This window comes from Poecile atricapillus, chromosome 13 (assembly GCF_030490865.1).
Source record: "Poecile atricapillus isolate bPoeAtr1 chromosome 13, bPoeAtr1.hap1, whole genome shotgun sequence".
Classification (NCBI taxonomy): domain Eukaryota; kingdom Metazoa; phylum Chordata; class Aves; order Passeriformes; family Paridae; genus Poecile; species Poecile atricapillus.
Genome location: NC_081261.1, coordinates 8,115,745 through 8,132,452, shown reverse-complemented (window position 1 = coordinate 8,132,452; position 16,708 = coordinate 8,115,745). Strand labels below are relative to the sequence as shown.

Genomic DNA, 16,708 nt, shown 5'->3' with positions numbered 1-16,708 from the left:
CCCTCAGGAATATTTATGGGCTCAGAGGCAAAAAGCTGAAAACCATTGCAGAAACTTCTCTACATGTGTAACAAACCTCTCCACCCACAGAATTCACCATTCTGATTTGTAACAGCAGAAGTGTTAGCAAAAAAAAAAAAAAGGAACTATAGATTTGATTCTTTTCATTAGAAGGGCTTATCTGACAGCTGCATATGTGCTACTTGATACAGAGTGGATGAATACTCTCCTCTCTTGCACTTTGCTGTTACCCTTGATTTCATTTTTGTCAGCACATATTTTACAAATTCCTTGATTGCATTGACTAGGGAAGGGATAAAGATGTGCTGAAAAGAACAGGACATCTCTGCCTACCACAGGAGAAACTAGAAACATAGAGGAAAGGCTGTAATTAGCTAATGATAAACCACACCTTCCTAGCACAAGCACAACCAAGAGGCCACAAAGTCTCAAGGTGACTGCTACCCCTTCCTGATCCATGCAAGGTGATTGTGGGCTATGCTGCAATCTCAGCTCTACAGCTTCTGCTCCTCAGGAAGCCTTTACTAACACAGATGCTGTACTAACCAGTGCTATGCCGCTTCACACACCGACTTACCTCAGCAGAAGGAAGGGCTGGTATCTGTGAAAGAAGAAAGGCAAAATATCAGAGAGGGTCCAAACAAGTCATACCAAAATACACAAAAATTTCTCAGTGCATGTGGCACAGCAAGGAAGACACCTGACTGCACATAGCAAGAGCACCATGTAATACTACATCAGAGCTCTGAGGAAACTTGGATCTCTAGAGCACTAAAGTTGCAGTAACTTATGATTTGAGATTCAGGAGACTCTTCCTCTCACCTGAATGCTTTCTTCTTCCTCAGTTACAGTATCATGTTTCATAGCTTCACTGTCTAAATCAGTGCAAACCAATACTTCAGAGCAGCTTCCTGTGTTTTCACTGCTACCAGTGTCATTACCTTCAATAACATCATTCCTAAAGATACAAACAGAAAGACTTTAGAAACCTTCAAAAGAAAAAAAAAAAGTAGAAACAAAACGCTTTTTTTCCCCCTCCTCTTAAACATAATCAAATATCAGGATGTTTTTTGTTTGAGTTTTTTTTGAACAGAATTAATTCTGACCTGTAGACAAAAATTAATTACTTATGTGATGTTTTGTACATCCATACATGATAAGACATATTAAAATGTATTTATTTGGTTCTTGTCTGAAGGGCCAGGCATACACCCCACACTTACCACACCAACCTAAGAAATTAAAACAACAGCCAGAAGCAATGACATCCTGAAACTAGTGACTCAGTGACACTCCTCTCAGTACTGAAGCCAGTTAGTTTATAGCTACCATCCCTGTGTTCCCCTTGAGTGAGAAATCCCATTATTCCTAACATTTAATCTGCCAAGACTTCAACTTAAGGCATGTAACATTACAGCCAAATTAAAACTAATTGACACCATATTTGTATTCACATGTATTTTTTATGTGCCACCACCCCATTACCACATGACGCTGTCATTCATCACAAGCCTTTGATTTCTTTGCCTTCCTTCTCCTCAAAAAGAATTCCAAACTGTGTTAAGAAAGCTCCTTTTCTATCAGATATAGAGATAATACACAGGATGGGTTGAAAATTAACATTTTAACTCTTCTTTTCTTCATTCCAGCCATTTAGTACTAAGAAACTGGTACTGGATCATTGCTTTTTTTAGTTCTTAATTTAACTGTATATTTGCCTTGTTCATGGACTACTGCTTTAAAGAACCCAGACACCCCCTTGAAGAACGATATCATGTATCCTCTCTTACAGTTAATCCACAGTGGAATGATGATCAGAAGCATTTGGAATAGTTCCTGTGCCAGAGGAGGATACTGGTTTCAAACCGGCAGTGATGGCACTTGGAGCCTCCCCCTCTGAGATCAGCCAACCTTTACAGCACTTACACTGGGACTGAAGGAATTCAGCTGCTACAGGGCTGTGAGGCAATTACCCACTTACAAATTACTTCAAAGACATTGAATCTTTAGCACTAAAACTCGGATTTAATTGATCATTACCAGCAATGATTATTACTTTTATGATCCACTGCAAACTTTATTCCTGTCTTCTAAAACCACTAAAGATTGAACAATTTAGAAAAGAGCATTTGAGTTGCTGAACACTTCATGCATTTCAGGCTCTGTTCACGTATTCCAGCTCTCAGCAACTAAGAATTTTAGGTACTGAAATCTTAACAACACATTTTTGAAGTCTGGGTATTAATCATGACTACTTATTTTTAATGAAGCACCAAAATGTACCAGCTTCCAAATGCTTCCATGGCAATCACTACACTCAGAATCTGTCCTCATTTACAAAAAAAATAAAATCTGATCAAATAAGGTTGAATTCTATGCAAATAGACCCACAGTGGTCATTCTATCAATTTTTGGCTGTTTTATTCCCACTGGCAGCCAGAGCAATAAAGTAGCTATGACAGCGTTATGAAACTGAAAAATAGCTTTAATACATTACAATTTTGTTGTAACTCACATCCATGAGATAAGAATGAAAGCACTTGAGTAAATTTAAGTTCCTGTGCTACTTGCACAGAATTCAGCAGTAGAGCAGATAAGATTTCATGGCATTTTTAGCTACAAGATCAATTTAAAATATTTGCTTCAAGAGCTATTGATTACTGGCATCTGATAGAAGTTGATTAATTTTAAAATAGATAAAACTGAAGTCAACAGAAAGCCGTAACTTTTGGGATGAAGTGAGGGATTTGGATAGGTTTCTTTGGAAGAATTAAGATACACAATCCTAGAGAATTCACTACAGACACAAGAAAATCTTACTGGTTGTTAGATCCTTCCTCATCCCCACTGGGATTTTTAGTTTCATTGTTACAGCCCAGTCGTTGTTGCTGTATATGTTTCAGATCGTTATCTAAGCTGCTCTGCAGGTCGAAAAGATGCTGTTCCACAGCTGCTCTGATTGTTCTTTCTAAAATGCTAAAAAGAAAAAAAGACAGGAAAGTCCTATTAAGAACTCTACTTTGCATTGATTGATTACACAAAAAGGCCAAGATAAACTTTACATGACAGGAATCTTTGATGGCAGTACTTCAAGGCAAAAGAGACTAACTTTTCCAAAATGGCAGTGGAAATTACTACACTTACTATTTTTTAATCCAGAAGATTTACAGAAAGTATTACGAAGTTTATCAACAGCATTTTAAGAGTAATCAACACATTACAATAACTAACCTATTTTTTAACAACTATATACAAAAACTTATGAAAGCCTTCTATATTAATGTTATAGTAAAATCCTGTGTCTGTAACAGGTCAGAACCAACCCTGCAGCAGGTTCCACTTATGTGGCTGCACCCTCTCCTGAACAGGACTGTCATCTTAAAAGGCAAAAGCCAACAAACAGCAGAGACAATCAACAAGTACCTGATGAAGGACACAGGATATACCCACAATTTCATCAAGAAAAGAACAGTATTCTTTAAAAATAGACTTACTCTGCTGAGTGCCTCTCAGGCAGCTCATCAAGAGGTCTTATACACAAAAGGACTCTAAAACACACAAGAGACCTTTAAAAATCCTCCTGTAGAAATCTTAAACTATTTATTCCCCTTTTAACTCTGAAATTGTGCTTTTGTTTTTCTTCCACATTTGTACAAAGAATTCCACTGAATTGTACTCAGCATCACTGGTGCTAAAATTACAATATGAATGCTATTGTAAGGTTAAGTAAAAAAAACTTATGATGTATCTAAGTGTAAAACCAAAGTTTTGGATTCTGGATGCAAGCACACTCTGCTGTCATGCTCCTGCAGTCAACAACACTGACAGGCATTTGGTATTTCCTGTGTTAGTGTTAAATGTCACCAGTGAAATCCCTCATACTAAAATACGTTCCTTCATAAACGTAATCAAATCTACTGCACTTTTTTGAAAGGCTACATAACTTCCATGCATGTTCTAGTAAAAGCACAATTAAAACATTTTATATTTTCATTATACTTACTCTGCAGAGGCTGGCAAGATACTTATGGGAGAGATATGAGCACTGCAATAAAGAGAGAAGAAGTTAATACAATGCAAAAACTTGTCACACTAAATAGAAGTCTTGAAGTCAACAGACTGCAACCTAAAAAATACTTAAATATTGCATATGATGCAGCTAACAGAAGTAGAATAAACCTGTAAGGAACACCCTGATTTGCAGTCCTTTATTATTTAAATGACAAAATCTAAAAGGAGCACCATCACAAGGCAGAAAGCTGTAGAAGCAGCAATGCAGATTTCTGTCTCTCAAGAGCCAATATTTGTTGCGTTATGAAACTCCAAGCTCTCAGATGTATGGTCTTTCCCATGGGAAATACTAATCATTTTGTAGTCAAACATTTCCTGACACCTTGCTTAATAATGCAGATTTTAACCTTGCTGCCTAAAGCAAATTCCAAATAACTCTGCTTTCCTCCACAGGTTCTTCCCACTGTTGCATAATTTTGTTCTGCAATGCTCAACAGGTCAACAACTCTCTGAGAACAGCTACAACATTTCAAGTAGACGGCAGATTTTGAGACAGGAGCCTGACTTTTATAAAGCATCTGGAAATCTCCAGGCAAAGCCATTTCAGCCTAGAATGTTGAACTCCTTGAGAAGGGGTGGGAGGGTGGAAATCAGTTAATTCATGTGTGTGGTCCCTTTACAATTTTTCATTAATAAGGTTTAAATTTTATTATAAACAGAGTATTTAAAACTTTAGATAAAGTGACAATAGAGAATAAAAGATGAGAAACCTACTATAAACAGCCGTGAGTTGCAACACACACATGCACCTCACTCAGAAAAAAGTTAATTTCAGCTTAACTTGGAGGCAGGGAGGGAGGTAAAAAAAGGCTTTTTATTTCTATTGCAGATAACCAAGCTCAAAAAGCTGAAAAAGGTTTTATTCTACTCTTTAACATGCAACAATACTGTTGCCAAAGTTGATTTAAAATATTATTTTCATGAATGCATAAGGTAAGTCCTGAAATACAAGGGAGCTTGTCACTCCTCTGGAGAACTGAGCAAGTTATGACCTCTGTGTCTTACCAGTTTTGACTACTACAAGCCTTGCTTGCACTAAAGAATGCAGACAGTCTCTCTGTTTACCCAAGAATAGTTTCAACATAGCAGAGAATACCTTGGTTCAAACTTAGGATGTTTATTAGTAATTCCACCACCAGAGAGAGAAATCACCTCAAGCAGACTTTCCTTCCTCCAAGTAAATGAAACACAAGCAATAAAGGGCTTTCAATTAAACATAAGCTGATGAAGAAAGTGGTGAAAGTATTTATTTAAAAATAACGATACCAGTTTGTCTTAGATACCTTGTACTGGGCAAGAGCAGAGTGCCTAGCATTTAAACCCCATATGGCACAAGTGAACAAGCAGGTGCTCATAGATGCTTTTCATTTCTTTTCTTCCCTTTTTTTCTAAATGGAAACTGGCTGACAAATCAAGTTCATCTTATGATTTCTGTGTGTTTGCCGGGTGAAAAGCCAAAGCTGATCTATTCCAAATGCATTGACAGAACAGGCAACACTCAACTACTATTTCAAAACAGACATAGCCTTGGGAAATTAGAACCTGACATAGAAGCCAGATCTTGTAGCCACTGATTTCAAAGCTGCAGATCAAATAGCTGAGGGGGAACAAGCTGACATTCTATATTTTTCTTACAAACAAAAAAATGGCAGGAGGTAGTTTGCAGCTTAGGATATTTAAATTTCATTTGTATTTCCATGAACAGAAGTTCAGCATAACCCTACGACCTGTATGAAGTCTATTTTCTGATAAACATACTTTACATTAACAATACTTGAAATAAAAAATGAAAATATGAAGCTACAAATTTAGCTTCATGAACAAGGTAAGAGAAAAGAAGCACAATCTTGGAAAAAAGATACAGTAATACTTCAAAATATGAAAAATGTAGTTTTTAAGTATCCATCTCAGTAAGTTCTACAGAAGTTGCATTATAAAAGGTATGTTTCTATTCTAAAGGTACAAATACACAATTGTGTAGATTGAAATTGATTTGCTATTAAAAAAGTCACTCCTTGGACAAATTGGGAGAAAAAAAATGAGGCAATTAGAGCACAGAACACTGCAACACCCTAATTGCAAAAGAGAGCAAGAAAAACTCAGTCAAGGGCACAAGTACAAACACTATTTATAGGAAACTGTGATGACTTGAAATCATTTTATTCTACCACTTGAGACAATGAGGAAATGTGTCAAGAATAGGGAGAATCAAACTCATCTCAAAAGAATCCAGATGACTTCAGACATGGTTCAGAAGAAAATTTTCCATCCCAGTGTGTAACCTTCAACCCCCAGCACAGGCTAGTTCTCCCCTGCTTTTACTCAACACCTTTGGGAGCATTAGAGGTACTCAACAAAAGCTGTGCATAAATCAGCAGTATTACAAAGCCTAAAGAATCCTCTTACTACATGAAGAATATCTTACATCTTCAACAAATCATTATAGCAATTAAGCACTTTGTGAAACAAATGTGACAATCTTAGGTGAAAAGCCATTCATTACAACTTCTGAGCCCTCCCACTACAGTTCAAGGATACTTTTTAAAAGCTGCAATTTGTAATGCCAGACAGAGCCTTAATGCAGCATGACACAGCAAGACACAGAAAGGTAAACATCTTTGTTTCATAATGCTAACTCCCTTCTGAGAATCCCTCCAGCACTGGCTCCCTATCCAGAAACGGTCCTGGTAAAAACGTACCTTGAGTAGAAAAATACATTAACTGGAGACAAAACATGTCCAAGTTTTCCTTGGTAATTTCCTGACCACACACAGATTCTTATTTCCCATTAAATAATCAGTTGTGATATTATTTCATTTAGTATCTCCAAACCACGTTTAATCTCACATAATTTTGAAGTTAAAGCCTTACTTGCAATCATATAAAAACAACATTTTCTTTCATATATTTACCTGTGCAGCAGAACTTTGCAGGCCATTCTGATTATTTTTGCTATCCCAAAAGAGCACTTCATGTAAAAATGCTTCATTTGGAAGCCAGCAAAGCGTGCTGTGGGCTGCTGGCTGTGCATGCTGCTGGCTGTGCTCCGGGGGCTGCCTGTGAGCGGCACCTCTGGAGTGCTGCACTAAACCCTGCAGTCTAAATAGAAATCGACTGCAACATGAGGTCACTCCTGACAATAAGCTGCCCAATCAACACTTGAAAGCTCTGCTAACGTGTTGTTTACAGATTTTCCAGGATGGAAAGAGGAAAAAGTATTTGGATGCTAAAAACAGCACTACATTAAAATAATAATGTATTTTTTAGCAAGGTAGGGAGCTCTTCTATTCAGTCAACTATACCATGCATTTTGTCTCCCTTGGCAGGTGTTAGTATTATCACTTCTCTCTGATCAGAGCTAATTAAATCACAAAAGGGTTAACAAAAATATCACAGAAGCAGTGAGGATGTTGCCCTTGTCACTGTATTTAGTAGAAACAAAGAAAACTGTTCATACAATTGTACATATATGCCTGTCATATCTCAGTTTTTACACATATAATTTTGAAAACTCCAAAACCAAAGAATTTTTATATTAGTCTTCTGACTGACAATATTTAAGATGAACTGCCCAATTAAAGCAAATACTTCTTGGCAAGGCTCACAGATGAAAAATTTGGAATAATGACAGAGAAGGATTCTGAAGTACTTATTTCAACAGCATGTCTTAAAATTCAGCTGCAAGACTGAGTCTGTAATTCTTTACTCCAAAAGTCAGGACAGCAGAAAGGAAAGAGCCATGGGGAAAAGGCTTCTGGTAAAGGAGAACAGTTTCCTTTACATGCTCAACACCAACCCATGAGCAACAAATGCTCCCTGCTGGGTAATGGGCTCAAAGATCACTCCACAGGTTTATTAGAAATACCATTTTCAAGCAGTCACTAAACCAAAGTGCATTAATGATTATCCACATTCTCACAAGATCTTTAACTCAAAGTCAAATTAACACCATGCAGTGTAAGAAGGTCATAGGTTTCAGCAAGAACAAACAGAATGAGTAGAGAAAAAAGGCAGTGAACAAAATTAGAAGCAAGTTATAGTCCAAATAACAAGGAGAAAGGTCAGATACCCAATTGTACAAATCAAGGTAAACAATCTCTTTTAGTACTCTTCATAGAGACCAAAATACACAGATATTTGGTTCCCAAAATCTGACAACAGCAAAAAGGCAACAAAACCCCAGCTTAAAGAAATGCAAGAATCACGTTTAAGATCTACTTCTCCTCCTCCTTCCTGTATAAGCTGCCACAGGCTCTATATCAGGACAAAGACAAATAATCCAAATAAACCTGCATTAACATTTGCTTTCTTAATTATTATTTTACTTTACATCAAGAAACTAAGACCAAAAAAAGGCCACTAAATGCGTACATGAAAGTCATTAGGTTTGGGAAAACATTTACAATATTTATAGTGGTTAAAAGGTTATTAAAGAGCACTTTCTCATTCACTTTATTGTTTTTAACCGTTTCCTGCAGTTGTTCTGGTTTTACAGTCAAAATTCTCCTTCTTCTAAAGGATTTCTCCTTATCCTTCCCCACAAATTATGTAAAATGCCAACCATAATTAATGCCTATTCATTTTAATTAACCTTAAGCATCAAGTAAAAATGTTTCTCTTCAAGCTACCCAATTTAAACTCTCAGACACGTTGAGTTTGTCACTACTGCTGTGTTTACACATTCCAGAATAACCTAATACCTGTGAATAGTTAAACTGAAACTTCTTGTAAAATTAATTCAAACTAGAAATAAGAAGCTCTATTACTGAAAATTAACTATTAAAATGTAATTTCAATTACAAAACAAATCATGATTCTGTCATTTGATATTTTACAGCTTCTTGCCACGAAGCAGAATGAAGTATGCAGCCAGCAGGTGAACAGATTCCAACCAAAAATCCTTATTTTTGATACTACCCATTCTTAGGCATAACTTACTTGTGATTTTCCCTGCCTTTCTTCTGCTTTTAGTCACATTTTTATTATAGATTCCTCCTCACTCCTCCCTACAAGTTCTTACATGCAATGCCCATACCAAACACATGCTGTAGGGGGGAAGAGGTAAAATTCACTATCTGTAGAATGTGAACTCTAAGTACAAGTAAAGCAGACTCAAAAATAAAACCTTGCATACTACAAACAAGTAAAATATAAATCTGTGTATTACAAGCAAGCATCAATAAGCTCTCAAATGAAAGTATGATTTTGTGTTTACACACTTCTATGAGAATTGCTCTTAAAAGCTGGGTCACCCTCCAACATTCCAGCCTACATCACATTTTGCAAACCTGCCCACAGCTCTCCAGCACCACGTGCCAAGAAACAGTCCCAGGATTTCCCATTGGAAGGACGATATAGAACAGGTTTGGATCAACCAGTATGCAAATCCTTCTTATTTCTCCTGTAAAATTTACTGTTTAATGAAACTGTAAAGTGGTATTAACTTTACAGCTTCATTAAAATATACCCTTTTTACCTTTCCCTGTATAAATCCCCATACTTAATCTGACCTGAGTTCTAAAGGCATTCCTTTGCTGAATTTGGGAACAGATATTTTAACACATATTTTACTATTACAAGAACTGCATCTACTTCTAAAGCTTCAGTTTGTGAACACCAACATTTATCTCAAAAGTCTGGCAATTGCTCTCTCTGACAGAATAAATTCCAATCCAAATTTTAAATCCAAACTCCAAGGCAGAACCAAGTTACCTTGTTGATGCTGTAACATTCCTGGAATCTGAGAGACTCCCTGTCATATCTAGATGCACCACAGCTGGCCTTTCAACAGGTTTCTCTGTGCTGTCTTCTGGAAGTTCTTCCGACTGCTCAAGCTTTACATCTTCCTCTTCTTCCAAGAGATCATTGATCTAAAAAACATTTAATCAAAGTCAATGGATTGTAAAGTTCTGTTCAAGAGCTCCACGGAATTAAAAGAGCATGAAAAGTATGAAAGTAACGTGAAGAAGACGAATGTTTTTCAATTTTAGGAAAAAACAGGCACACTAGACTTGCTTTTATGTAAAACTGTAAATTCTACACCATTAAAAAGCTACTCTTAAACAGTGGACAAAAACTGAAAAGCAAGAACCACCTCTGATGCCATGAATGAACACAAGCAGAATGAAGAAACGATAAAATCTCAACCACACTGAAATCATGAACTACAGAACCTTTCTTCTTCTATGTCTAACACAGATAATTCTCCTCTATTCCATAGATAGCCTTATTCAAGTATCAGAGGCATTTTCAAATCCTCCTAGGGAAGGCAATACAGAAATCTATGAACCCAAACTTCAAAGCTGGGACTGAACACTTACAAAGTATCTGTGCTCGTCTATTTTTGTTTCTTTGTTTTCAAACACAGATGTTTTAACTGAAGCAGTAAAATACAGCAAAATATTTCAAAAGCAAAACAATATAGCCAAGTGGCAACTCAAGACAGCAAACTTCATTTTTTAAAAAGTAACTATGTCTAAAATATGAAAATGTAAAGAGAAAAAAAGTGATTCTGTTTGACTCCCAAGGTGCCTCTGCAATTGATTACTGATCTCCCAGCCTTGCAAACAGAAAAATTATGAAAGCCTCATGAAAATATGCTTTATAGTATCTGTCAGCAGTGTAAAACAAAAATATTAAATTAAGAAAAATTGAAACTTCAGAAGTTTAAGATTACACAGAAGACACAGAGGAGATATTTGTTAGTTTTTAAAAGGAGTGTAACATGTTACATGGCACTACATTCCAGGCAAGAAATGCACTTATCCCTGACTTTCCTCTGTAATTGCAAGAGGATGTGCCAGTGAAGCAAAGGCAAGCCCACCCACACACTGGGGCAGATGCCAGCAGGGCTGTGCCCGGCGGGGACGGCGGCCCTTCTGTCCCCACCGCACAAGCCCGACAGAAGTGCGCTGTTGACATCTGGTGGAGACACCACGAAATTAAAGGGACACCCCACCAGCCCTCCAACTAAGGGAAAAAACAAATAAAACCACACACCAAACAGATTTTGTGCTTAGGAAACCCTTTTGCTGAAACATATAACAAGGCACAGCCAAGGCAGCAATTTCAAGGCATGAGAGCACATAGCAGCTCTGGTTTACAGAGCAGTTATCCCAACTCAGTAATAGTGCCCAGCCTCCAGCTGCAGGGGTCACAGCCCAGCTTTGTTCAGCAGCTCCCTGCAAGCAGCAGGGCTGTGGCAGCTCTCAGTGCCAGACATATTCCTGCATGGAGCTTTGCAGAGCAGCAGCATTTACTCGAGGAACTGATGCTGCTCACTCCAGAACCTGCTGCCCACACCTGACACAACAGACCAACATCTACTGCAGGGAAGAGGAAGCAGCCAACAGCCCCTTACCTGTTGTGCTAGAGGAGGGGTTTGTGAGATAGGCTTTAAAATTCAGTACTCTTTTTTACCTACCTTAGCTACTGCTTATTTTTTACCCTTTTTCCTCTTTACAGAAAATACATCATTTTCAAGTCTTAGAATCAGAAATACTTAGAATTCCAAAACTTTGGCACAGGAAAGCACCACTGATATCAAGTGGACTTCGAGAGCCTGCATGTTCCTGTAAGACACACCTAGAAATACTATTGACCAAGACCAACAACAGAGTTGTTCTTGACTTGATCAAGAAACAGTCCTTAATTCCTAAACTGGTAATTAGAAAGCTGTTTATAACAGTTTCTGTGTTGAGCAGGATATCACTATGTCTTTTCCAATATAGCACAGCTATACTTACTACAAAGGCAAGAATTTTACAAGCATTAAGAAAATTAAGAAAATGCCAGGTTTCAGTCTGCAAGAAACTTATAAGTCATACTAAAGACACTGTATTTCAATAAATCTTTCATAAACACAAATGTGTATGACAGACAGTTAAGTGGTGACATACAGCTATTCAAAATATTCTTACCTGCTCAGTTATTGAGCTTAAATCATTAGTAGATGAAAAATCTTCCTCTTCATTTTCAAAAAACTCATAGTAGTTCTCCAGAAGTCCCGCCATTATTCTGCTAACTATTTCTTGTTCTTTCAGATCCTCCACATCTGTGTAAATGCTAAAGATTTCAATACTGTTTTAGTTTAAAAATCTAAATGCAGCATTTCCCCAAAGAACACCTCTGAATGTCTTCTATGACTAAGTGCTACACTTCACACCATTATCCCCATTCTGAAGACAGAAAACTTTAAGCATGCCTTCACAATACTGTCTTATAAGGCTTTATACTATTTTATACTTTAAAATGATGAATTAGAAACTATTTAGTCAATTAACTTTTCATGAGGAATATTTAAAAGTCAAGTATTTTCCTGTGAAGAGGAAACAACAGTATACACTGGTACTTTACCAGCCTTCTCCTGGAACTGTTTTCTTGCTACAAATAGTAGCCTTACGTACTATCACTAAAATATTTCAACCTCAGAATAAATACAGTACTGCAACAATCAAAACAGTGGTTTCTGATGCCACATCTCAGAGACAAGCTGCTGCTTAATCTCTTCAAAAATTGTCTCAACAAAATAGGGTAAGAGAGTGGGTGGGAACAGAAAAAGATTCTACCTGAAACATACTGTGCACTTTGTAACTGTTACTCACTGCCCAGGAATGACTTCAAACTAGAGACACTCAAATTCCAACAGAAACAGTGAATGAAATTTTATAATTAACTTACTGAAAAACATCCGGGCCAAAGACTGCAGCTAAAGAACTTGCTGACCAAATTTCTTCATGATGAGATGCTACATTAGCTAAAAATTTACACAGAAACTTTAACAAACTGTAATTAACAGGTGGAAGCTGCTGCAAAAGGAACCTCAACTTTCTTCCGAATTCATCTTCATTATTATAATCTGAAAATGTAAAAAAAATACTTTAGTCACAAAGAAGATATCTTTTCATATTTGATATTGATCAACTTTTTTGCCTCTGACAATTGCTTACTTCTGAAAGTACAACTAGTTTGGTCAAGCCACAACCTAAAATGTGAAAACTGACTTGCATTTGTTCAATATTATCCACCGCACACTTTCTGGATGTTTTCCCTAATTAATGCCCACTCAAATTCCTGATTTCAGAGGGCAAACTCTGTATGTTTTTGTTTTACCACTGCAACATAACAATTGCTTCACAGAAGAGCTCTAGAGGCAACAACAGCCCCAGATAGTGAGTTAACTTCCATCTAGTTAAACTCTTCTGGCAGACAAGCTACTTTGACACCTTTCCCTTTACAAGCATCTCATTCTCACCACTCTACCTGCTTTCATAATACTTAACTGATAAATTCAAGCTATCTCAATGTAATCATATTGACACGTGCTTAGCTTGAAACTTGCTGATTCAATTCCAGATTTGAGAAAGGGTGACCATAAACTCCCCTCATTCTCACCCCATTCAATTATACTCTTCATCAAAATATCTCCCCATAAAATTTATTTGTTACCTCATCAGCCTTACATGCAGCAAGGTTCAAAGAGCTTACAGCTGTTTGTACCTAACTGAGAAATTCCATATAAAGGAAATGTCAGGAAAGCAAAATGGGAGAAAAATTGATACAAAGAGGCTTGCCCTTCTTTCTCATACACTTGAAAACTCTTCTAAGATCAGTCAGAGAGGGAGAAGCACATTTGAAGATGATGAGCTATCTCTGCTTCTCTAGATGAGAGAGCAGAAATATCCTAATTCGTAATATCAAAGCAAAGAGTGAGCAAATTCCCTGTTGAGCATCTACAGGAACACCAAGCAGGAACTGCAGGATTTCATTTGCTTAGACACAGTTAACGACTACAGCAGCTGAATACAGGCAACCAAGCACAGAAAATGGTTGTCTCAACATATAACACATTAAAATGAACATTTTATTGACAGTTCTTGCTCTAGAAATGCACTTTGGAAACAGGAAAAAAAAAAAAAAAAGCAAGCCTTTAAAAAGTACTTTAACAATGTAGACTCTTAAAAAGAAAGGGAGCCCAGCAAAGTGATAATATACACATCTCCATGTTTCGTCTAACTAATCCATCCTGAAATTTAAGTTCTAAACAACCAGAGACTCAAAGGCACAATGTTCTTACCTCTAACTGAAGTCCTCTGCACCAAAGCAGGGATAGACGCTTGCCACGTGCACTGGGATGGGCACATTCACACCTCAATTACCCAAACCACCTGCCTTTGAGGAACCACCTGCCTCAAATGAGCTCCTAACGATGCACACAGGCCACACCTTGCTGTATAATGAAGTCATCCTGAGGACTAAGCCTGACCTAATGACATGGAAAGACTCCTGAAGAGGGAGAAGACCAGAACTAACATATGAGTCAACAATTACTACCACCCTCATTTCTTTAAGGAATTCCTCTGCCTCAAATGCAGCTGATGATGTAATTCTGAAAACTGGGATATGTCTATCAAACAGGCAAAACCCAATGACAGGAAATCAAGTCTCATTTTAGCATCTGAAAACACTGTTTAAGGTTTTATGTGGTTTAACTTCCTTGCTACAGTTAACTTTAAATTTTTCTGAAATAACTTCAACACATTAAAAATGACAGTGAAGAATAAGGTGCAAGATTAAATGAAGTTTCTCCATATATTTAACAAAAGGGAACTAAATGGGGACTTGCATGCTAAAAAAAATCCATATGTAAGTTCATCCACCGTGTTCTATTCAAAGATGGGAGGAAAAACTAATTTTCACTCTAGATTTTACAGCCATAGAAGAGAATTCTGCTGTCACACCAGTCACCTCAATCCCATTTCCAGTCCTGACAGATAACACTGCAACCAAAATGCACCACAGTATTTTCACTGTTGTCACACAGAGCACCAAAAACTTAGTGCCAATACAAATCTCAATTCAATACTGGGTTTTACTCTTAAAATCATAAAATAAAAACACTGAATCAAAAAGAGTTATTACCTTGAGAAAGTTGCATCAAATGTGTATGCAAGCTGCCTGGAATAACTGGCTCTGGAAGTTCTTGAAGAAAAAATCTAAGAAGGCTAATAGCTGAGGGTACATCCGCTTCTTTATCCAGGTCCACATCTTCTCCATTATCATATCGTTGCCGGAGCCACTCCACTGTCTCAGCATTCCCATTGACTTGGAAAAGTCCTTCTTGTTCCAGACCCCCTGAGTTAGAACAAAAATTGCAGAAATAAACTTTTAGCTCCAGTATGGACAAATATATAGGAAAAAATACTGATAATCAGACATGCACAACTCCCATACTGACTGAAACACTGTCTGGACAACAGTTTTGCATAACTTCCAGCAGCTCTACTCCCAACGTACACATTCTTGTGCCCAGTAATGATAAAATAACAAGGGAAGTGTTAGCAGTACCTAAACCACAGCATTTCCTATGAGGTGCCCTGCAGAGCTGACTACATTACTGCTGGCTAGAAAACAATGATACACATAACAGAAGGAGCAAAGAAAGGAAGTACCCAAAACAACCAAATTGCATCCAGTTGAACAACTGACTTCAGAAAACAAGTACTCTTCAAACCCCACAATCTATTCTGTAAGAATAACAATGAAATCTATTACTTTAAATACAGCAAGGTGATACATACCATGTTCCTCAATATAGTCCACAACATGGCGGACTATGAATGGAACCTCATTGTCTGGTTGCCCTTCTTGCTGCAGCTCATCAAGTGGAATTCCAAATATTTTGTTAGCAAGAACAGAGTTGCAGTTACTCAAGGAAGGGGAGGAGCTCTTCCTCATATCTTTTTGCAGCCAAAAATCAAAGCTGTCTTTTCTGTCAATAGGAGAAATTAAAACAAAAAAACCCACTTCAATATGTTTCTGAAAGCATTCATTTGCAACACAAAGTGTTTTAATTACCTAATGCAAATACTTTCTAGTCTGTCTCCATCCATTCAGTGCTTTAATGGTCAGTTCTGTAATGACTCCAAACACAGCTAACTCAATATACCACTATCACTGATGTGTTCTGTCCAACAGAGGACTGAGAAGAGCATATATAGCAGCAAGGAAAATGCAGAAAATTCTAGTTACCGCATTTCTAATTAAGTTCTAAGGTATTTTGGTAGATTCCTCAGGACTTTTTCTGACAGTATTTAGTAGCCAGTCTTTCAGAACTCAATACAAAAGCCTCTCAACAGGAAATGAAACCAGTGGATCACACCAAACCAAAACTCTAAGTTTCACTTACATTAAATGATTAAATATTTTGTGACACACAACTGCACTGTAATAATTTTAAAATATATTTGGCATTTTCTGGTCAACATAATCAAGCTTTCAACACCTGCATCAAATTAAAATTTTTACTGAACAGAAAACCCCCAAAGCTAATTTCTAAATGCTCAATACCATTCTATCATGCTTCACTTGCAAGTCTTTACTTGATAAAGGATCTAGATAGATACAAAGGGCAGTGTAAGTCACTCAGTCAAGCTGTTATCCTGTCAAAAGCAAAATATTTCTTCTAAAAAAAAAAATTGTCCTTTCAAAACAAATAATAAAAAGAAAAGAAAATATACTTGCTTGAATGCAAGCAGTCATTTTCACAGAAGCTGGCACACAGAACAAGAAGTATATGCTGTTAGTCAAAGCACTGCAACCAAACGAAAATTCTGTT

The 16,708-nt window shown here is 37.1% G+C and overlaps 1 protein-coding gene across 8 annotated transcripts in view; it reads right to left on the bottom strand.

Annotated features, from left to right (window-relative positions):
* Positions 1 to 16,708, bottom strand: part of FAM13B (family with sequence similarity 13 member B) — a 44,795-nt gene that overhangs the window by 17,225 nt on the left and 10,862 nt on the right. For all 8 annotated transcript variants that reach the window (XM_058848417.1, XM_058848415.1, XM_058848414.1 and 5 more), the window contains exons 3-11: positions 15,672 to 15,862; positions 15,013 to 15,225; positions 12,772 to 12,949; positions 12,012 to 12,156; positions 9,805 to 9,962; positions 4,025 to 4,066; positions 2,842 to 2,997; positions 844 to 979; positions 599 to 622 (exon numbers count right to left, since the gene is read on the bottom strand). In XM_058848417.1, the coding sequence (XP_058704400.1) occupies positions 599 to 622; positions 844 to 979; positions 2,842 to 2,997; positions 4,025 to 4,066; positions 9,805 to 9,962; positions 12,012 to 12,156; positions 12,772 to 12,949; positions 15,013 to 15,225; positions 15,672 to 15,828 (1,209 nt within the window). In that variant the 5' untranslated portion in view covers positions 15,829 to 15,862. The remainder of the gene's footprint in view (positions 1 to 598; positions 623 to 843; positions 980 to 2,841; positions 2,998 to 4,024; positions 4,067 to 9,804; positions 9,963 to 12,011; positions 12,157 to 12,771; positions 12,950 to 15,012; positions 15,226 to 15,671; positions 15,863 to 16,708) is intronic.